The sequence below is a fragment of the Chiloscyllium punctatum genome, chromosome 3, assembly GCF_047496795.1.
Source record: "Chiloscyllium punctatum isolate Juve2018m chromosome 3, sChiPun1.3, whole genome shotgun sequence".
Classification (NCBI taxonomy): Eukaryota; Metazoa; Chordata; class Chondrichthyes; order Orectolobiformes; family Hemiscylliidae; genus Chiloscyllium; species Chiloscyllium punctatum.
Genome location: NC_092741.1, coordinates 117612872 through 117637020, shown reverse-complemented (window position 1 = coordinate 117637020; position 24149 = coordinate 117612872). Strand labels below are relative to the sequence as shown.

The window sequence follows — 24149 nt, the reverse complement described above, 5'->3', positions numbered from 1 at the left end:
TACAACACCCACTGGTAATACTACTTAATGAATCTCTGTCCATTAATCATCTGCCTGAATATGTGATGGTCTCCATTTCCTCATTAAGACATCATTTTAAGATAGTAGCACTCAGGGATACATTCAGATTATTCTTCCTCATATGCTTTGTGATACAATTGCTTCAGTTTTTCATCTTTCTGTTGTAACTTAGTTAATTTGTCTGAACTAAAGATATCCACGTTGTTCTCCACCTGTTCCTGTTTCGTCTCAATCATATGGTGTCTGATAATTCTACTTCAACTTTCTTATTTGTACTCTGATTTCTCCTTCTGTTTAAACTGGTAGCTTTGTGACCTTGTTACCATGTTACCACACTGTCAGGAAAAATCCCAAAAAACGCTTCCTGTAATACCTCAGTTGCCTAATTTTCCACTAGCTTTTCAACCACAGTCGGCAGCATTCCTACCTGTGACCTGGCTATATCATTACAAAGGATATATTGTATTAATGGAGCCAAGAGTTCTTCCAATACTCCTACCACTGCTTCTCCACCTTTCACTGCACGCTCTAATCTCATTCTACATAATTGAGGACTTCTTGTCTCACCATCGATTCTGCATACAAGCACTTTTTATGGCATATTCCTTCTGAATTACATGTCTCCTCATCTCTCAAGGATTGACATGATCCTATATCCCTCAATATTGTAATGGCTTTACCTGCTGCTCCTGGCCTATGCGAATAAACCTTACCATTGCAAGTAAATGATTTTAAAAGTTCTGGCACTTCCTCCTTAACCAACCTCTGACCAGGTTGTACATTCTGGTGCAGCTTTTTAGCCTCCTTTACCACTCCACTGTGCTTTCCTTTACCACTCCAACAAAATTCACTGGCTTATCCTGTTCTCCTAAATCTGGCTTCCCAGTGCTTTTCCTAACCCATCAACACTGATTTCATGCGGCCTACTTTATTGTAGTGAAAACGCCGGAGCTTTTTAACTTCTCTTTCCCCTTCATGGGTTTCCTTTTTACCCTGTGGTAAGTTATCATTATGATCTTCACTGAGATCTACTTTTCCCTTAGCACATGAGGATTTTTCTTTTCCCGAATTTCCACCCTCCTGGATTGAAATTGATGTTGGAAGCCAAACTTTGACTTATGGACCAACTCATAATCATCAGCCATTTCAGCTGCTAATATTGCTGTCTTAACCCTCCTCTTCCACATATGTTTTCACTACCTCAGGGAGGGAATTTTTGAACTCCAAAATAATCCAGTCTGTAAGAGCTGGAACTGACAACCGGAAGCAGCAAATTCAAACCACTACAAATGCCGGAGGAAAGATCACAGAAGCGCTTCACAGGAGGCTCCCAAGCACTGAGGATATCACCCAGATAGGGGACGAAACGTCTGCAACACACATTCTCAGCTTGGCGAACAGAACCACAATACTTTTGCTTGCATTAACAAAACTCATATGATCACTGGCCACTTCATTTGTTTAGCCACCTTTTCAAATGAGATGAAAAAGCCTTCTAAATTCTTCTCGTCAAGTTTAAGCAATGCTTGGACATATTTAAACAGAACCCCACCAAGCTTTTGACTGGAATAGGTTTACACATCCTCACTATCTTCCTCATTAAGCTTACCTTCTACCTTCGCCTCCATTCTTTTAAGCCAGTTTTCCTAAGTGCCAATTTCTGAAGTTCAATCTCCCTCTCTTTCTCCCTTTCCTCTGCTTTTAATCGTAATTCAAATGCTTTATTTCTTTTTTCCTTTCTTTTCCTTTTGCCTCTAACTGAAGCTGCTTCATTTTCAATTGAATTTTAGCCATTTCCAAAGATTCTGGTGGCATTTCCAGCAAAGAATAACTAGCTTGGGGCCAGTCAAGGACAGTTGTGGGAAGTTGTGCGTGGAGTTAGGGGAAGCACTAAATGAAGATTTATCGTCAGTATTCACACAGGAAAAAGACAATGTTGTGGAGGAGAATACTGGGATACAGACTGAGGCTAGATGGGGTTGAGGATCATATGGAGGAGGTGTTAGCAATTCTGAAATAAATGAAAATATTTAAGTCCCCTAAACCAGATGGGATTTATCCTAGGATTCTCTGGGAAACTAGGGATTGCAGACCCTTTGGCTTTGATCGATATATCATCATTCACGACAGGAATAGTGCCAGAAGACTGGGGGATAGCAAATGTTGTCCCTTCCTCGAGAAGGGGAGTAGAGACAACCCTGGAAGTTATAGACCAGTGAGCCTTACTTGTGTTGTGGGCAAAGTTTTGAAAAGGATTGTAAGAGAGAGGATTTATTATCATCTAGAAAGGAATAATTTGATAAGAGATAGTCAACATGGTTTTGTGAAGGGTGGGTTATGCCTCACAAGACTTAGAGTTCTTTGAGATGGTAACCAAACAGGTGGATGAGGGTTAAGCAGTTGATGTGGTGTAATGGATTTCAGTAAAGCATTTGATAAGGTTCCCCATGGTAGGCTATTGCAGAAAATAGAGGCAATGGATTGAGAGCAGTTTTGGGGTTTGGATCAGAAATTGGCTAGCTGAAAGAAGACAGTGTGGTGGTTGATGGGAAATGTTCATCCTTGGAGTTCAGCTACTACTGGCGTACCGCAAGGATCTGTTTTGGGGCCACTGCTGTTTGTCATTTTTATAAATGACCTAGATGTGGGCGTAGAAAGATGGGTTAATAAACTTGCAGATGACACTAAGGTCGGTGGAGTTGTGGAGAGTGCGGAAGGATGTTGTAGGTTATGCAGGGACATAAATAAACTGCAGAGCTGGGCTGAGATGTGGCAAATGGAGTTTAATGTGGAAAAGTGTGAGGTGATTCCTTTGGAAGGAGAAACAGGAATACAGAGTACTGGGCTAATGGTAAGATTCTTGGTAGTGTGGATGAGCAGAGAGATCTCGATGTCCATGTGTGTAGATCCTTGAAAGTTGCCACCCAGGTTGATAGGGTTGTTAAGAAGGCATATGGTGTGTTAGCTTTTATTGGTAAAGGGATTGAGTTTTGGAGCCGTGATGTCATGCTGCAGCTGTATAAAACTCTGGTGCGGCCGCACTTGGACTATTGCATACATTTCTGTTCTCCGCATTACAAGAAGAATGCGGAAGCATTGGAAGGGGTGCAGAGGAGATTTACCAGGATGTTGCCTGCTTTGAAGGGAAGGTCTAATGAGGAAAGGCTGAGGGACTTGAGGCTATTTTCATTAGAGAGAAGAGGGTTAAGAGGTGACTTAATAGAGGCATACAAGATGATCAGAGGATTAGATAGGGTGGACAGTGATTTTTCTCGGATGGTGATGGCTGGCATGAGGGTACATAGCTTTAAATTGAGGGGTGATATTTTAGGACAAATGCCAAAAGTAGGTTCTTTACTCAGTAGTAAGGGCGTGGAATGCCCTGCCTGCAACAGTAGTTGACTCGTAAATTTTAAGGGCATTTAAATGGTCATTGGATAAACATATGGATGATACTGGTATAGTGGGGATTAAGATGAGCTGTAGATTGGTTTCACAGTTTAGTGCAACATCGAGGGCCAAAAGGCCTGTACTGTGCTATAATGTTCTATGTTCTATTAAATGCCGAGTTTTTGCTGTAATTATCTCTCCTTTTCTCACTGATGAAGGCAACGCCAACTCCAGCTTATCTGTCAATTCCAGCAGTTTTGCCTTGTTCACCTTTTGTAAAATATCCAAAGTGACGTCTTCCACCCCCAGAAAATTCTTAGCGACTGAAAAAGCTATTAATCCATCAAGCACTGTTTAAACCAATCCAATTCACCACCCAGAACAAAAGACTCACACCTACCACTCACTGCCTTTGAGTGCAACAACCCTAATCCCAAATTGGAATATTAGAATAAATTCCACCAAGAGCCCCCAATCTGTTATGGACCAGGACAGACGCCCTCAAAACATTTTAAGAAGGTTCCCAGTCGCTAATTTTTTTCTTATTTTAAAGGGAAATGTAAAGTGGATATTCCAGGAGTGATGCGCCTGGTCAAACTACTTCACTTTAAGAAAGAGCAGGATTTATTTAAATACTCCGGTTGAAACAAGAGCAAAAGAAAACAATTTAGTATAACTTATTTTGAAAACCCAACCAACTCTGTATCACAACTTAACAAGGGAGCTGGTCCAATCTGCTACCAGCAGTTTCTGACTGCCTGCTGAAACAAACCAAACGAGAGAAAAACCGCACTGGGAGAACTGGCCACTCCCCTGCCATTGTTTAAACTAGCACATCCAGATATGCTGACACCTCTGCCTTTAAAATCCTACTTGGAAAAACCCAAGGACAAAATAACCTTGTTAAAGGGGCAGCATTGTCACATTGTGTTGGCATGGCAGCCTTTTCAAATGAGAGCTAGAGTTTTCGACTCAAGACTGCTCAGTTGCTATGTCTTAAGTTCTGATTTTTTTTCACAGAAGTTAAAACAGTGTTCGTCCTTAGTTCAGTTATACATTAGTAACCTGATTCTTTAAAGTGTATTTGAATACTATTTTATGTTTGAATACTCCCAATATTTTAATAAAAGCAAAGTCCTGTGGATGTTGGAAATCTGAAACAAACAATGGTTAATGCTGGAGAAACTCTGGTCTGGCAGCATAATTGGAAAGAGAAACGGTTAACATTTTGAGTCCAGTGTGAGTTGTCTTCAGAAATGCGAAAGATCAAAGACCACCATTGATAAGAAACTCCTATGTCAGATCAGCTGTGCCAGCTCAATGACAGTTTAACAACAAGGACCTCTGCAAGCCAACAATTGAGCTATTGCAGACCATACTCTTGAGGTGCGGCCAGACTTGATTTGTATCAGTGACATGTAGGAGCACTGGGGAAATTCCAATATTTACCCCTGAATCCTCTGGCTTTAATACAAGGACTGTCAAGCTGATGCTGGTGTCCTCCAGCTATCGTTCTGGCAAACACCTTCAAAAACAGTGGACACTGTTCGAATGACCTAATAGCATCTGTCGCATGAGATCCTGCTTTCTTAGATTTCAAATTCCAGCATTTCCAGAGAAGGACAAAAAACACGAGGGGCACTTGGAATCTCTACTTGGGAAGAGCTTGCTACAAGTCATTTCAAACACTGACAGTTTGTCCAGTAAGCTGCATGGTGCCTTGTTACTACATCCTGCTGAGGCAATGTTGGCAGAGAAAGAGAAAAGTAATCAAGTCCCATGCTTTGGGTTCCATTACCTCATATATTGCCATGCTCCGTATTCCAAAAGACCCTGAGTAGACGTCATCCTTGAATTGAGGAATAACAAACAACAGCAGCTTTTTAATGTAAACACCAGAGTGTGGTGTTTAACCCTGTCTGCTGTGAGCCTGTTTGCTTCCACCTCAGCTGTCAGCTGATCCAGAGTGAGAGAGCAATGCCCAGTAGCACTGCGGTAAAGTGAAGGCCCAAAATCTGGGGCCAAATAACAGAGATGAGTGATAAAAGTACTTTGAAAGTGAGAGTTTTAAATAGCTGTTTAAGTTTGACTCTGTTTCACTGCATACACCTAGCTACTCAGCTTCAAATTAGGCCTTTAAACTGTTTATATGCAAAAGAGACCAAACCAGCAGGCAAGAGATTAAACTCTGACATAGCAAATAATATCAACGTTTACTTAAAAGATTAAAAGAAGATGAATTTACTAAAAATGTACAACAGACATTTATAACTTTGGTCAGCCTGGGCAGAGGTGTAAATCCATCCTAGTTTGCTGAGCTAACATTAATTCTCTGAAATCCTGGGAACACTACCAATAAAGGCCAGTCTCACTCTTACAACTGTCTTCACATTTAAATTAGCATTACCTCAGTCTGATTCAGGCACAGTATTATGAGGCAATTGGTTGTTGTTGGGTTAAATTAGCTTGTGACACACTTGCTATTTGGTAAGAATTCCTGCTGTCCCATCACAAAATCTCAGGTAGTTGGAATATTGGTAGAGTATTCTTGCTGAAATTAGTTATTTATGCACAATGCTCCCTGGAGTGAACAGTGGAATTGTCTGTGAGATCTCTCTCTCTCAACTGATTTTATACAAGCCTTCAATCATTCTTTGGATATGTCATCCAGATGGTCAAGGTCAAATGGAACCTGTGTGTCATATACTATCTGAATACTTTGTTCCCACAGAGAAAGCTTACAGCATCAAAATAACAAATTAAACTCCAAGCATTAAGAAATTATCCAGACTTCTAACTACTTCACAGAGCTCTTGTGGCACAGTGGTAGTGTCCCTAACCCTGGGCCAGAGGATCTGAATTCAAGTTCCACATGCCCCAGACATGTCAATACCTATCCAAATGGGATGAATAAAAATATGTGTAGTTACTTGACAAGCCACTTATTGTTCAATTTCTATGTATTTGATATTCACTACCTATTAATTTTTTTTCATTCTTTACTAACTATATAGTAATTCTTGTTCAATACGTATAGTATTCTGTACTTAAAATGATTCCTTTGACCCACTCTATTGAAATATGACCTTATTAGCTTACTACAGTGAATTCTGTCATATTACTTGTATTATTTGTAAGTAACAGATTAAATGGCATGGATTCAGTTTACTTGAAAATCTCATACAGATTTATTTAACAGCTCTGACTGATCTAGAGTTACAGATAACTAGGTATACATCCAGACTTTAGCTTGTTTCTGCTAGGACAGCACATGGCATGTAGTGGTTTATTCCTGGTCCTTGGCCCATTAGCTGTTAAATTAATAACTTGGGAAATATAAAGCACAAACTTTGGTCAATTTGAGTTGAACTAAATTAACCTCTATTGCCCAAGCCTGCTTGCAAGCACCTTAAGCTGGTAAGCCTCCATATTCTTGGAATGTCTCTATAGAGTTGTTTATTTTCCCTGAGAACAGTTTAACCTCCTCAATTGAAAGGCGAAAGCTCTGCTCTTGTCTCGATATCTCTGTTTTGCATTTAGATAGAACATTTCACAGCCTCAGAAATTTGTGTAGTCACTCTTGTACAGTAATGTTGGAAACAGGTGCCAATATGCACATAGTAAGCTGCCACAAATAATATTGTAATTATTATGTCTCGTATTAGTGATATTGATTGAAGGATTATTATTGGTCAGAATATGAGGATGTACTTCCTTGAAGTGTCAGCTTATGGTGTATATTCAGGTATTGATGTTGGGCTTGAACCCATGACTTTCTGGCTTCGGCTAGAGTTCTGCCATGGTAACAATGTTCCTAGTATGAAAAGTCAAACTTTCTAGGTAGCAGTAGCTTGAAAATTGAGAAGGAACAATGTGGCTGATTGGTGCAGACAATTCAGCCACTTATTGTAAACTTGAAGACTGCGATCAAGTCACCCACTCAGACTGAGTAACGAAGCAGAAGTATTTCCCAATATCACTCCCAAATAGTTGTTTTTCATCTATGATAACTTCAGAATGAGTGAATCTTCTCTGACCCTTTTCCCCACAGTTTCATCATACCCTGTGGAATACACTACTGATGTTCCACGACTGAGATTTTGTGATGGGACACCAGGAATTCTTACCCAATACCACGTGTGTAACAAGCTGATTCTGCCCTTGAATGGTTGTGAAGATAGCCTCCTTGTATTATTAAGCAGGTGCAAGAAGTGTTCTTTGGTGGCACTTCTCGTACTGCTGCAGACCATGTGCGTAGGTAAACCCATAATGCCACTAAGGAGGGATTGCCAGGAATCTAATCCAGCAATAGATTTCTAAATCAGGATCGTGTCTCACTTGGAGGGGTATTTACAAGTGGAGGTGCTCTCATGTATCCTTAGACATTGGAGGTGGCTTTAGAAGGTGCTGTTCAAGGAGCTTTGGAGAATGTAATATGTCAATTTCACTGTCAAATCAGCTTAGAAAGTGTTGTGACTTGTGTTTTTCCTTTCAATTCAATGCAAATTATAACCAGGTATTGCTATTCTGAATGATAGGATGAGGGGGTTTAAATGCTAATTTTAAATATCTGGGCTAGTTCTATCACCTCAGAGGAAGTGAAACAAATTGCCTTAGTCCGTTCTTATCTACCTATCTCGAAACTTGCTTCATCTGAATACCATCACCTGGTCTTGACTCTGTGGGTGCAAAGCCCCAGAAGGTCTGTCCCTCTTTAAAGTCTCTGTATTTTGAACAGTCACAGGGTCGTACTGAAATCCTACTGAGTCTACAGAAGGTACTCAGTGGTTTGGGTGGTGCAGCTGCTTCTTGCCATCGAGATATCTACAAAAATGCCCGCTCAGGTTTGACTGACCGATCCATGGCTGTTCGGTGTGCAGTTGGTAAGGTAAGAGATGTGGTTTTGAATTTTTGCCCTCTTTTCAGATTTTCAGAAACTCTCCAGGGGCAGTATTGTTGTAAAAGGAAAGTTAACAGCCAGCTTGCATGCAGGTAGGTCTCTTCATGATTGGTTAATCAGTGTGAAGTGCTGTTGGGTTAAAGCGGAATATTGATTGGAAACAGAAAGAATGTTCTGTTGTTATTTGGATGGTGACAGTGAATTTTTTACCTCTCCCATAAAGTGTACTCCATCAGTACTGCCCAGGGAATATCCAACTGGTTGTTGTTCACCGAGCTGAGAATTTGTGTTGCAAACGTTTCGTCCCCTGTCTAGGTGACATCCTCAGTGCTTGGGAGCCTCCTGTGAAGCGGCAGAGACAAGCCACTATAAATGCCAGAGGAAACATCACAGAAGCGCTTCACAGGAGGCTCCCAAGCACTGAGGATGTCACCTAGACAGGGGACGAAACGTTTGCAACACAAATTCCCAGCTCGGCGAACAGAACCATAACAACGAGCACCCGAGCTACAAATCTTCTCCCAAACTTTGAATATCCATCTGGGTTTGGAGGTTGAATTCACAATTCTGACTTGGGCATATCTGTGATCGTTGGAAAATGACTGGTCATTAGATTACTGACAATCAGTTGTGTCGTGCTTAAAGTAAAGATTACTTGGCAATTTTTCTTGGTCAGTGATAACATACTTAAATATAAGTAAACATGTGAGTATAGGAGTTGGGAGGTCATGTTGCGGCTGTACAGGACATTGGTTAGGCCACTGTTGGAATATTGCGTGCAATTCTAGTCTCCTTCCTATTGGAAAGATGTTGTGAAACTTGAAAGGGTTCAGAAAAGATTTACAAGGATGTTGCCAGGGTTGGAGGATCTGAGCTACAGGGAGAGGCTGAACAGGCTGGGGTTGTTTTCCCTGGAGCGTCGGAGGCTGAAGGGTGACCTTATAGAGGTTCACAAAATTATGAGGGGCATGGATAGGATAAATAGGCAAAGTCTTTTCCCTGGGGTTGGAGAGTCCAGAACTGGAGGGCATAGGTTTAGGGTGAGAGGGGAAAGATATAAAAGAGACCTAAGGGGCAACTTTTTCATGCAGAGGGTGGTACGTGTATGGAATGAGCTGCCAGAGGATGTGGTGGAGGCTGGTACAATTGCAACATTTAAGAGGAATTTGGATGGGTATATGAATAGGAAGGATTTGGAGGGATATGGACTGGGTGCTGGCAGGTGGGACTAGATTGGGTTGGGATATCTGGTCGGGATGGATGGGTTGGACCGAAGAGTCTGTTTCCATGCTGTACATCTCTATGACTCTATGCATTATGATTGATTCTGGTCTATAACTATGGAATGTGAATGAAAGATGTTGCAACAAGAACGTCAGGCTTCATTTCATGTCCAGATCTCTGGATTGCAGCTTCAATCACAGCTTTCTGACTTGAGATGAGAGTGGTATCCACTGAGCCATGTCTGAAACTCTGGCCATGAGATGGAAAGAAGGAGGGCTATGGATTTTGTTGGACATGTTTCTGACAGCATGTGCACTCCTGCGAATGCCTTTTATCTCCTAGTGTCTACTGGAACTACAAAAGGAGTCGGTCTTCATGTGGACCACAGAACTGGAAAACCTAGCTACTCTTTGCTTTAAAGCTCTGGAAGGATCTAATTATGGGGTCAGAGTTGCAGTGTCCAAATTACTCGGGACTGTCATGGCAACAGCTTTAACACCCAAACAAGCAGCAGGTGAGCATTACAGAAAATAATGTATTGGTTTGTTTCCCAAGAACATAGGAATATAAGAATGTAGAAACATATGGACAAGAGTACGTCATTCAGCTTGTTGAATCTGACTCACCGTTCAATACAACCACAGCTATCTGCATATTTTCAGTGCTGTTTCCTCACCACATCCCCATAACCCTGTACCACCGGCAATTAAAAATCAATCTTAAACAAACTGAAAGATTGCCCATCCCCACCCCTCTGTGGCAGTGCGTTTCAAAGATTCACAACCCTCTGAGTAAAAACGATTCTCCTCATTTCAGACCCAAGAGTCATCCCTCTAATTTTTAAATTGCACTTCCTGGTTCTAGACTCCTCAATCAGAGGATTCATTGTGTCTTTACTCTGTCTATCCCTTTCTAAGGATTTCGTAGATTCCAATTAGATCACCTCTCAATCTTTGAAACGTGAAAGAGCAAGGCCTACTTTGCCCAATCTCCCTCTATAGGACAGTTCTGCCATCCTGTGAACAAGTCTGGTGAAGTTTTATTGAAATCACTCTGTGGAAATTATATCTTTCATGAGGTAAGGAGATCAAAACTGCATACATTACTTCAGGTGAGGTCTAACCAAACCCCTATAAAACGGAACCAAGACTTCACTACTCCTGCACATTCATCCTCTTGTGATAAAGGCTAGTGTTTCATTACCTCTCCAAATTGCTGGATGCAGCTGCATGTTAACCTTCAAAAAGTTGTTGAAAAGGACACCCATGTTCCTTTGGAAATCTGCACTTTCCAACCTCTTATAATTTAAGACGTACTCTACACATCTGTTTTTAACCACCAAAATGGATAGCCTCACCTTTCCCCTCTGCCGTGTTCTTGCCCATCACTTCCTGTGGATGCTGCTTAATCCATGCTGACACATTACCTACTATCCCATATCCTTTTATCTTTCGAACCCCTAACCCTGTAGGGGACTTTATCTAAAGACTTAAGTATACAATGTCTATTTTATCAATTTTGTTAGTAACATCTTCAAAACAAAACCCAAGTTCAACAACCACAAATTTCCATTCATGAGGCTCTGTGGTCCAGCAACAGCAGCAGAATTGTGTTCCACAATCTGCAACCTCATGGCCCATCATATTCACCACTCAGGCTTCGCAAATATCCCCGTCCTCAATGATGGAAGAGCCCAACACTTAAGTGCAAAAGATGAGGCTGAAGCACTCTCAACAATCTTCAGCCAGAAGTGACAAGTGTATGATCCATCTCTGTCTCCTCTAGTGGTCCCCAGCATTATAGATGTCAGTCTTCTGCCAATTCGATTCACTCCACGTGATATCAAGAAATGGTTTGAGGCATGAGATAATGCAAAGGCTACAGACCTTGGCAACATTCCGGCAATAGTACTGAAGACTTGTGCTCCAGAACTTGCCACTCCCCTAGCCAAGTTGCTCCAGTACAGTTGCAACATCTACCCGATAACGTGGAAAATTACCCAGGTCTACCTTATATGCACAAAAAGCAGGATAAATCCAACCCAATCCCATCAGTCTACTCTTGATCATTAGTAAAGCAATGGAAGGTGTCATCAACAGTGCTATCCATCAGCATCAGTTCACTAACATCCAGTTTGGGTTCCACCAGGGCCACTCACTTCCGGACCTCATTACAGCCTTGTTCAAACAGAGACAAAAGAGCTGAATTCCAGAGGTGAGGCAAGAGTGACACCCTTTGACATGAGGATTGCATTTGACAGAGTGTGACATCAAGGGACCCTAGCAAAACAGGAATCAATGAGTATCGGGCAAATTCTCTGCTAGTTGGAGTCATATCTGGTACAAAGGAAAATGGTTGTGTTTATTGGAGGTTAGTCACCTCAGCTCAGGACCTCTTTGCGGGAGTTCCTCAGGGTAGTGTCCTGGGCCCAACCATCTTCAGCTGCTCCATCAGTGACCTTCCTCTGTCATAAGGTCAAAATTGGAGCTGTTTACCGATGATTGCACAATGTTCAGCACCATTTGCAATGACTCAGATACTGAAGCAGTCCACGATCAAATGTAACAAGATACTAACAATATCCAGGCTTGGGCTGACAAGTGGCAAATAACATTCATGCCGCACAAATGCCAGGCAATGACCATTTTCAAGAAGAGACAATCTAATCATCACCCCTTGACATTCAAAGATGTTACCATCACTGAACTCCACTATCAACATCCTTGTGGTTACCATTGACCAGAAGTTCAATTGGACTCGTCACATAACACAGTGGCGACAAGAACAGGTCAGAAGCTCAGAATATTGTGGAGAGTAACTCACTATCTGACTCCCCAAAGCCTGTCCACCATCTACAAGGCACAAATCAGGAGTCTGTTGGAATAATCCCCTCTTGCCTGGATCTATCTCTGTCTCCTTCAATAGTCCCCAGTCTTCCACCAATTCGATTGTCTCCATGTGATATCAAAAAATAGTTGGAGGCACTGGATAGTGCAAAGGCCTACAGACCTTACAAATTCCAACAATAAACAAAACTCAAAGAAGCTTAACACCATACAGGACAAAGCAGCCCACTAATTGGCATCATGCCCACAAGCATCCACTCCTTCCACCACCGATGTTCAATAGCAGAAGTGTGTACTTTCTGCAAGACGCACAGCAGAAATTCACTAAAGATTCTTGGACAACAGCTTCCAAACCCATGACCCCTTCCATCTAGAAGGCCAAGAGCAGTAAGTATATGGGATCACCACCACCTGCAAGTTCCCCTTCAAGCTACTTACCATCCTGACTTGGAAATATATACTGCTGTTCCTTCAAAAGGGCCATCCTGGAATTCCGTCCCTAAGGACACTGTGGATTAGTTCAGTGTGTGGCCTACAGTGGTTCAATGGCTGCAGAGGCTGGAAAGCAAATACTGGATTAGTGGTGCTGGAAGAGCACAGCAGTTCAGGCAGCATCCAACGAGCAGCGAAATCAACGTTTCGGGCAAAAGCCCTTCATCAGGAATAAAGGCAGTGAGCCTGAAGCGTGGAGAGATAAGCTAGAGGAGGGTGGGGGTGGGGAGAGAGTAGCATAGAGTACAATGGGTGAGTGGGGGAGGGGATGAAGGTGATAGGTCAAGGAGGAGAGGGTGGAGTGGATAGGTGGAAAAGGAGATAGGCAGGTAGGACAAGTCCGGACAAGTCAAGGAGACAGTTACTGAGCTGGAAGTTTAGAACTAGGGTGAGGTGGGGGAAGGGGAAATGAGGAAGCTGTTGAAGTCCACATTGATGCCCTGGGATTGAAGTGTTCCGAGGCGGAAGATGAGGCGTTCTTCCTCCAGGCGTCTGGTGGTGAGGGAGCAGCGGTGAAGGAGGCCCAGGACCTCGCTACTCTCTCCCCACCCCCACCCTCCTCTAGCTTATCTCTCCATGCTTCAGGCTCACTGCCTTTATTCCTGATGAAGGGCTTTTGCCCGAAACGTCGATTTCGCTGCTCGTTGGATGCTGCCTGAACTGCTGTGCTCTTCCAGCACCACTAATCCAGTGGTTCAATTGGCAGCTTACCACTACCTTCTCAAAGGCAGCTAGGGACGGCAATAAATGCTGGCCCAGGCAACAATATCCACAGCTCATGAGTGAATAAGAGAACCCTTACTGTCTATATCCAATCAAGTCATTGTCAACCAGATGTCCATTTATCTTATCCATTATAATAGATTCTAGCATTTTCTGTATTACTAATCTAAGTCTAACTGTCTGTATTTCCCAGTGTGTTCTCTCATTCTCTTCTTAAACAGTATGTTTACCTTTCTACCTTCCAATCTGTAGAAATCATTAAAGAATCTATAAAATTCTTTAGAATGTAGGTCAATAGAATGTCTATAGATAGTTGAACCACTCAAGCACTCTGAAATGTAGACCATCAGATTTTGGAGATTTATCAACTTTCAGCCCCAATAATTTTTTCAGTCCTATATTCTTGCTAGTACAAGTTTTCTTCAACTCCTCAGTCTCTATAACCACTTGCATCTCTAGTTCTGGTACCTTTTTGGTATTTTTCTCAGTGAAAACAGACACAAGGCAATCATTTAGCTTCTCTGCCATTTCTCTAGTCCCCATTATACATTTTCATGACTTTCCCTTTAATGGACCTACATGTGTTTTAGCCAAACCTCTTTTAGGTACATAGAAGCTTTCACAGTCTCTGTTTGTTTGTTGGGTTGCATTTAGGTTCTATTTTACTTTTCCTTATCAATATTTTTGTTGTCCTTTGTTGTATCAATGAACATCCCAATCCTCAAAATTACGGCTATATCTGGGAGCTTTTTACGTTTTTCTGTCAGTCTTGTACAGTCCTAAACTACTTTTGTTAACCATGGTTACTGGCCTTTGTGGTTTTTACACCTTGAGGGAATGTATAGTTGCTATAAGTAATAGTTCTGTAAAGACTATCTATTGATTGTGTCAAGTCATTTTTTGATCCTACTTTGCCAATCAATCTCAACCATACTTGTGCCTCATGCTTTCATTATTTCCCTTATTCAAATTTAACACCCAGAATTAACTGCCTTATTTTCAAATGTAATGCCATGTTCAGTGTTAAGTGGTCACTCATTCTTAAAGGTCCTTTTGCAACAAAATGGTTAATTAGCTTTTTACATAATGCAAGATCTAAAATAGCATGTACTCTAGAGAAATCGAAGCAGGTGTTCACCATTCAGTCCTTCTCCAGACAACTCGGATATTCAATGAGAAATGGCACTTCTCCTTCAAAAAAGGTTTTCTGCACTGTCTGCACATTCCAGAAGGATCTGGAAAGGCACTGATATGTGTGCACTTCCTTAGAAATTATTCCAAAAGCTTTTTTTTTTGTCAAATGGACATCTGCATTCTTTAGCGACCTGCAGATATTAAAGGTCCATCATGCATATTTTTAAAACACTGCTTTCTGGATACAATTTTCTTCTCTGCCTTTTCTTTAATCCTGTGTAAATTTATTACTGCTAATTCCGTCATCATTTAGGATAGACATTCTGACGTCAGACGTACAATCCTGAACCTGAACCAAAACGCTGCCTAACAACTCCACACCAGTGATTATATTCCACATAGGCTTCTTCCCCCATCTAATCTAACCATACTAACAATTCCTTCTGTACAATTCCTGCAGATGTTTGGCTGCCTTCCTCCCTGGAATACCAAGTTCCATGTTTTAACCTCTCTCTTTGAGTGTTTTCCTGAATTTCCAATTGGAATTATTAGTGACCATCTTGTATTTAACTGGACCCAACTTTTTCTCATCCTTGCAAATGGAGACATTGTCTCTTACTTTATCTAATGCCTTCATAATTTTATAGACCTTTGTCAGGTCACACCTCAGCCTTCATTTTCCTTGAAAAGAACCCAGCTTATTCAGCCACTTCTGCTATCAATCATATAGTTAAATATACATATTTTCTTTCTAGTGATGCGGCAGAACGTAAAGCGTGCCACCCTGGAGGAGGTCTTGGAACTGTTGGCAACAGGATTTCTGCGTGGTGGTACGGGATTCCTGAGGAGTGGTGGAGAGATGCTGAAAGGTGGCGGGTCTGTCAGCCGAGAGGTGCGAGTTGGCGTAACGCAGGTGAGCAACTTCAGGTGGCAGAACTGAATATGGCGCAGAGCTGGAAAGGTGTTTTTAAATGAGGGCTTGGAATTAGAACCTAATCTGACTTTCATTTATTTCATATTCCCAGCCCCTGCAATATTGAAAGTTTATTTTAGTGTTCAGTTAGCTACTGTTTATCTTTCAGGAACGTCCCACTTGGAAAGGCTGCTTCTTTCTGGTTCATGTCATGCTGACAGTTTCAAATCACATCAACCACCCCAATCTCTGTCCATTTAGACAAAAAAAGGACATGAAATGCTTCGTGTTTCTTTCTTTCTCCCGCTCTCTCCCTATGCCAGCTGAATATTTTCTATCTTTTTTGTTTGCTTTTATTTATTTCTATCATCTGCAGTATTTTGTATTTGTTTTACTATTTAAGCAGCTATGATTTCATTGAACCATCTCACCTCTATGGAAGTCTGTTCATAGTGTTGTTCAGTTTTTTTGGTAACCTCTATTCTTGCTCAGGAATGTTATGTAAAATGTCCTGTTTCCTTCCTTTAACTCTGCCACATATCCTTACTTATAAAGTTCACTCGTCTAAAATCCATTCTGTTCCTCTACTCCAGCTTTTTCATAATCGTCTGACTTTTATCCAAAGTGACTTTGACGGTCTGAATTAGAAATGGAAATGCTATTCTTCTATTTTTTTTCCTCACAGTGGTTCCTGTTTCTTCTTGTATCTCCAGTGTTGCTGCAATTTCTAAACTCTCTGACTTTGCTGTTCGATTTCTCCACTGTCTTTCTCCTGAAAGGCATGGGACTGTGGAGTGGGAGCTGGGACTCTTAATGAAAACATATGCGGTAAAGGAAATACTGGAGCCAATCTTCCTTCATTTATATTTCACCTTGGAGTTACACATTACAAGCACAAATCCCCTAATCCAACAACCAGCTTCAGTTTGTATCTATTTTATAAGGAGCCAAATGAAAGCTCAGTTAAAATATACACATTCTGGTAAAGGTGCCAAGTGGATGATCCATCTCTGTCATCCTCTGTCAAAGACGTCAGTATTCAGTTTCACTCCACATGATATCAAGAATAACTGAAGGCCCTGGATACAGCGAAGGCTCTGACCTCAATAGTGTTCTGGCAGTAGTAGTGAAGATTTTACTCCAGAAACAAAAACAGAAGTTGCTGGAAAGTCTCAGCAGGTCTGGCAGCATTTTTGGAGAGTTAATGTTTCAGGTTCAATGACCCTGTCTGATTTCCAGCATTCAAAGTTCTTTCAGTTTTTATTTGTACTCCAGAACTAGTTGAGCCCATAGCCAAGTTGTTCCAGTACAGCTACTACCCTGGCATTATACCCTGGCATGTGATAAGTTGCCTGCAAATGTCCAGTCAAAATAACAGGGTAAAAAAGCAAGATACATATTAGCCAGTTATCACCCTTTCAGTCTCTCCTCCAGACCTGCATAAACTGTACCAGATACAACTACACCACTCGCTTCTAAAGACAATGAAAAGTTGCCCAGTGATGCCTGGTCCTTAAAACAAGGCTTGTCCAACCTGGCCAATTACTGCCCCAGCAGTCTACTCTCAATTATCAGTAAATTGATGGAAGATGTCAATCAGCAGTGCTATCAAGTGGCCATTGATCATCATAACTTGCTCACGGATTCCTAGTTTGGGTTCTGCCAGGGCCACTCAGTTCCCAACCTCATTAAAGCCTTGGTCCAACATGGACAAAAGAATTGGAGAGGTGAGGTGAGGTGGGGTTGACAGCCCTGGACAGCAAGGCTGCATGGGACTGAGTGTAGCATCAAGGAACCCCAGGAAAACTGGAATCAATGGGAATCAGGGTCAAACAGTTTACTGGCTGGAGTCAGAGCTGGCACAATGTAAGAGGTAGGTGATGATTGGAAGCTGAGAAAAAAGATTTTAGAAGGCTGCAATCCTGGTAAACATAGTGAAAAATATTTAAAAATTGATTGTTTTGGGCTTGGTGATGACAGCAATTTATAACTGATGAGAGTTGTATTCCATGTAAAATAGCTGGCATAACTTATACTGTTGCATTCTTTTGTGAGAAACCTATGCTGTTGAGTAAACCATCTTTAAGGCAGAAATGAAACTGGACTTGGAGAATGGTAAGACACAATGGGCACATACAGATCAGCTGACCAATCAAGCTTCAGAGTTGCCTTCAGATATAATATCATGTGTATGATTAATTAGGCTAAGAAAAAGATTCTATAAGTAGCATTGTTGATTTAGAGTTGCTCTAGATTTAATACTATAGCTGATGAATTACAAGGTTTTGCAGGTGACAACTACGAATTTCAGAAACCCCTTTCTCTGAAAAGTATCATCTTTCAGAAGAGTCACTAATATATTGATATGTTTCCAAAAGGGCTAAAATGATTTAAGGTTACTTTTCCAGATGTGGGAGGGATCATTCTGACTACAAATAAGGAGACCAAAACTGCATTCAGTATTCAAGATGTGGTCTCACCAATACTCTGTATAATTGAAGCATAGCATCCTTACCTTTGTATCAATTCTTCTCAGAATGAAAGATGACATTCCATTAGTCTCCTTGATCTCATGCTGTACTGCATACTAATGTTTTATGACTCCTGCACAAGAATGCTTAAATCCCTCTGCAGTCAATCTCTGGTTATTTTTATTCTGTCTTCCAAAATGAACAAATTGACATTTTCCCACATGATACTCCACCTCCCACATTTTTGTCCACTCACTCAATTATCTTTTATCCCTATGCAGACTTTGGTATTGTCTTCACAATATATATTCCTAGCAATCTTTGTGTCATCTACAAATTTAGGTACCATGCCTTTACTGCCCTTGTCTAAGACATCAATGTAAATGATAAAATGTTGAGGCTGCATCCCAGATCCCTGTGAGACTCACTTGTTGCACCCTGCCAATTAGACAAAAAGCCATTCTTGCATACCCTGTGTATGCTGCCATCCAATCTCCTATCCATGCTAATATCTTACCCCTACGCCATGCGCTTTTATGTTCTGCAATAACATTTGATGTGCCTTATCAAATGCCTTCTGGAAATCCACATATAATGTATCTACAGGCTCCAATTATCCACAGTACAATTTTCTCCTTCAACGAGTTCCAATAAATTGGTTAAACATGATTTTCGTTTGATGAAATCATGCCGACTCTTCCTAATTATCTTAAGACTTTCTAAATACCCAGTTATAGCCTCTTTAATCAATTTTTAACATCATTTCCACAGTAGATGTCAAACTAACTGGCCTATGACTTGCCAGTTGTCGGACTGGGGTGTACAAAGTTAAAAATCGCACAACAGCAGGTTATAGTCCACCAGGTTTATTTGGCAGCACTAGCTATCAGAGCACTGCTGCTGCTTCAGGTAGTTGTGGAGTATAAGATCATAAGACAGAATTTATAGCAAAAGTTTACAGTGTGATGCAACTGAACTTTGTTTTTATCTCTTTCCCTTCCTCAATAGATTCGTTACATTTTCTATTTTCAAGTCTGATTGAACTTTTCCTGAATTTAGGAAATGTTGGAAAATAAGTATCAACAGAATGGCCTTGATTTTTTTAAAAAGTTCCTAGGAAGACGTCCATTTGCGCTCGGAGACTTGCAAGCTCACAACACCGTCAGTTTGATTAAATCTGCCTCCCAAGTGATTATAATTTCTCTAAGTGTCTATCTCTTCCACCCCCTGATTTGCAGCTAATAATTGAATGTTTTTTGTATGTTTTTATGCTGTGGAGACAGAAGCAACGTATGTCAATTTCAATCATAATTTCCTTTTTGTCTATTATTAGCTCCCCATCCTCACCCTTGAGAGGACCAACACTGAGTTTACTTCCTCTTTTCCATTATATTTATCAAGTGAAATTCTTGCTGTCTGTTTTCAAATTCCTAGCTAGCTTCCTCTCTCACTCTAATTTCTTTCTCCTGGTTAGTCATTCTCAGCCATTCTTTATATTCTGCCATTCATTTGAGCTGCTACTCACCTTTTTGCAGTTTTGCTTTTTTCTTCAGTATTATGATTTTCTTAATTCTTCAGTTAACAATGAATGGTGAGTCCTTCTTTTAGAACTTTGAGTAGAAATATACTTATTCTCATTCTGAAACATCTCCTTAAATGTCTGTCACTGTGTCTCTTTGATCTATCCCCACCTTAATATGCCAGTTAACTTTACCTAGCTCAGATTTCATGTTAGCATAGTTGTTTTTATTTAAGTTTAAGATAATAGTCAGCCCCAGGTTTCTCCCTTGCCAACCAGATATAAAATTTAGTGATCTTGCGGGTACTGTTACCTGGGGGTGGGTGTGGTAGCTGTGAGGTCATTAATCTGTTACATTATGCAATACCAAGTCTAACATAACCTGCTCTCTGGTTGGTCCCAGAACATGCTGCTGTAAGTAACTCTTTCAAAAAGCATTCTGAGTTACTCATCCAGATCACTGATTTGGATTTTTCCAGATTATATGTCAAACCCAATATTTCTCTTTGTATCCTTTCTTCTACGTTGTGGGTAGTGTTAGGAGGCATGGAGATGGCTCCTACTAATGATTTTCTTCTCCTACTGTTCCTCTGCTGCAACCAAACTAATTTTATGTCCTGATCTCCTGAACAAAGGTCAGCTGTAATCAGAAAAGTAGGTGTATCTTTGTGTCACTATGTGTCTTTGTCTCTGAACTCATCCAATACAACAAATAAAGCAGCAGAGATTTTAAGTCATGCAGCAGTTACTGAAGTATTAATTATTTGAATTGATTTATAGGTGAAAACTTTGCTTTTTTTTGTTCCAGAACATGAGCATTTTCTTGTTGTAGTTTTGTTCGCCGAGCTGGGAATTTGTGTTGCAGACGTTTCGTCCCCTGTCTAGGTGACATCCTTAGTGCTTGGGAGCCTCCTGTGAAGCGCTTCTGTGATGTTTCCTTCGGCATTTATAGTGGCCTGTCTCTGCCGCTTCCGGTTGTCAGTTCCAGCTGTCCACTGCAGTGGCTGGTATATTGGGTCCAGGTCGATGTGTTTGTTGATAGAATCTGTGGATGAGTGCCATGCCTCTAGGAATTCCCTGGCTGATCTCTGTTTGGCTTGTCCTATAATAGTAGCGTTGTCCCAGTTGAACTCATGTTGCTTGTCATCTGCGTGTGTGGCTACTAAGAATAGCTGGTCGTGTTGTTTTGTGGCTAGTTGGTGTTCATGGATGCAGACTGTTAGCTGTCTTGCTGTTTGTCCTATGTAGTGTTTTGTGCAGTCCTTGCATGGGATTTTGTACACTACATTGGTTTTGCTCATGTTGGGTATCGGGTCCTTCGTTCTGGTGAGTTGTTGTCTGAGTGTGGCTGTTGGTTTGTGTGCTATGAGTCCTAGTGGTCGTCGTAGTCTGGCTGTCAGTTCAGAAATGTTCTTGATGTATGGTAGTGTGGTTAGTCCTTTGGGTTGTTCTGGAACAAAAACAAAGTTTTCACCTATAAATCAACTCAGATAATTAATACTTCAGTAACTGCTGCATGACTTAAAATCTCTGCTGATATATTTGTTGTATTGGATGAGTTCAGAGACAAAGACACAACAACGAGCACCCGAGCTACAAATCTTCTCACAAACTATGAGTATTTTCAAATGATGGCACCAAACTTCTGAAAGAGTGCAAACTTAGTTAATAATTTTCAAAATACATTGAATAAGCATCAGAAAGGGAAGTCTGCAGGACAGCATGAGCACCCTTACACTTAACCACTCTCTACTGTATGATTTGGTGATTCTGAAGCTTCCCCTCACCCTTTGACCCTAATTGTAACCACATCCAGCAATGCTGGTATAGTGCATTAGGCAGTGGGTCCTTGCAGTGCCCTCCTGAGCTGCACCAGTTCTGGCTATGTAAAAACGTACACTGTGAAAAAGTGTGGATGAGGTGTTTCTCATGAATACTTCAACACCTACATTTTTTGGTCGATCTTTGCCACTGTCGAGAGTGTAGTGCTGGAAAAGCGCAGCAGGTCAGGCAGCATCCCAGGAGCAGGAGAATTGACATTTCAGGCATAAGCCCTATCTTTGCCACTGCTCATCTATGTCGCTGGCCCCATGTTCCAGTTTCACAATAATAATAGCCACCTTTGAATTTGCAGCTTTTGAAATGCACTGGAATGATTCATTTGTTACAAACAGTGGTTTTGAAATGGACTTCAATGGCAATGGAAAATTATAAACATAATTTGCTTACAATAAGTGAGGACAGAAAGGATGTCGCATGTCTTTAATTCTTTGGTTAATCCTTTTCTATTGCCTTTGTTTCAGGCTTATGTTGTTTTTGTCACCACACTTGGGGGACAGTGGCTGGAGCGTAACTTTGCGACATTCCTTACCCATGTCCTAGAGCTTGTGTCACATCCCCGGGCCACCCAAAGTCATGTGGAAGCAGTATACTCTCGGCGTTGTGTCTCGTTCATTCTTCGAGCGACTGTGGGCAGCATCCTTGGTGAAAAGGCTCAGATAGCAGCTGCAAAGGATGTCTGTCAGGCCATTGCCAAACAAATGAAGACAGTGGGTAAGAGAAAGATAGAAAGTGACCAGTCAGCCTTCTCTAAAAGAGGTATTCAAACCATATCCCATAACAGTATATGACTGTCTCTATTTGAAGCTATTTTTCTAGCATTGGATGTGAAATATGCCGATAACTTCAAAGAATCAGAAGGACACTATTTAGCCCATTCCTAGCTCCAGTTATCTAGTTAGTCCCATTTCCTCCTGTTCGTTTTCCTAAATGGTTCATTTTAATACCATTATCTCCATAGTTTAGTCCGACAAGATATGGTGAAAGAGTTGAGAAAATGTATTTGCTCATGTCTAGTGTTTCTTGGCCTTTCATGGGCTTTGTGAACTCCCTGGGTCAGATCTGATCCAGAAAACAAACAGTGAAATTCACAACTGATCTTGGAGGAACCTGTTTGGGAGAGGTCAAAGCAAAGAAACAGATAAGTAAATAGTTTTAAGTAAATATACATTAGTGAGTAGAGTGGGTTCTTTCTTGATTATGATTAGATTACCTACAGTGTGGAAACAGACCCTTCGGCCCAACAAGTCCACACCAACCCTCCAAAGAACAACCCACCCAGACCCATTCCCCTACATTTACCCCTTCACCTAATACTATGGGCAATTTAGCATGGCCAATTCACCTAACCTGCACATTTTTGGAGCACCCGGGGGAAACCCACGCAGACACTGGGAGAATGTTCAAACTCCACACAGTCAGTTGCCTGAGGCGGGAATTGAACCCGGGTCTCTGGCGCTGTGAGGCAGCAGTGCTAACCACTGTGCCACCGTGCTACCCACTTTTTTTTTGGTGTTTTTATTGGGATAGATCTCTTGAGTAAATTTTAAAAATATAAGCCATATGTATTAAGTTAGCCTGGAGCAGTGTTTTACACAGCAATAAGATATTTTCTGGATCTGTAGATTGGACGGAGCAAAATTGCGGATGATACGAAAGTCTGAGGAGTTGTAGACAGTGAGGAAGGATGTGGCAGGTTACAGCGGGATATAGAGAAGCTGCAGAGCTGGGCAGAAAGGTGGCAAATGGAGTTCAATGTAGCTAAGTGTGAGGTGATTCACTTTGGTAAGAGTAACAAAAAGATGGGGTACTGGGCTAATGGTCGGATACTTGGTAGTGTGAAAGAGCAGAGGGATCTTGGTGTCCATGTACACAGATCTCTGAAAGTTGCCACCCAGGTAAATAGTGCAGTGAAGAAGGCATATGGCGTACTGGCTTTTATTGGTAGAGGAATTGAGTTCCGGAGTCCTGAGGTCATGCTGCAGTTGTATAAGACTCTGGTGCGGCCGCATCTGGAATATTGTGTGCAGTTTTGGTCGCCATACTATAGGAAGGATGTGGAAGCACTGGAACGGGTGCAGAGGAAGTTTACCAGGATGTTGCCTGGTATGGTAGGAAGATCCTATGAGGAAAGGCTGAGGCACTTGGGGTTGTTTTCATTGGAGAAAAGAAGGTTTAGGGGTGACTTGATAGAGGTGTACAAGATGATTAGGGGGTTAGATAGGGTTGACAGTGAGAACCTTTTTCCACGTATGGAGTCAGCTATTACAAGGGGGCATAGCTTTAAATTAAGGGGTGGTAGATATAGGACTGATGTTAGGGGTAGGTTCTTCACTCAGCGAGTCGTAAGTTCATGGAATGCCCTGCCAGTAGCAGTGGTGGACTCTCCCTCTTTATGGGTATTTAAGCGGGCATTGGATAGGTATATGGAGGATAGTGGGCTAGTGTAGGTTAGGTGGGCTTGGATCGGCGCAACATCGAGGGCCGAAGGGCCTGTACTGCGCTGTATTCTTCTATGTTCTATGTTCTAAAATGGGCTTTGGTAGAGTAATATGCTCTTCTTGTCAGATGTGGGAGTTTCAGGAGAGTTTAAGGGTTACTGAGGATTATATCTGCAATAAATGTCGTCGTTGGTTGTGAATCCTGTCAGATCGAATGGATCACTTGGAGCAACAAT

General features: G+C 41.5%; 1 protein-coding gene across 1 annotated transcript in view; it reads left to right on the top strand.

The window, feature by feature from the left end:
- The window catches only part of heatr5b (HEAT repeat containing 5B), a 128376-nt gene that overhangs the window by 16709 nt on the left and 87518 nt on the right, over window positions 1–24149 (top strand). Inside the window, exons 5-8 of the mRNA XM_072559147.1 lie at window positions 8150–8299; window positions 9878–10049; window positions 15486–15643; window positions 21937–22186. Of these exons, the coding sequence (XP_072415248.1) occupies window positions 8150–8299; window positions 9878–10049; window positions 15486–15643; window positions 21937–22186 (730 nt within the window). The remainder of the gene's footprint in view (window positions 1–8149; window positions 8300–9877; window positions 10050–15485; window positions 15644–21936; window positions 22187–24149) is intronic.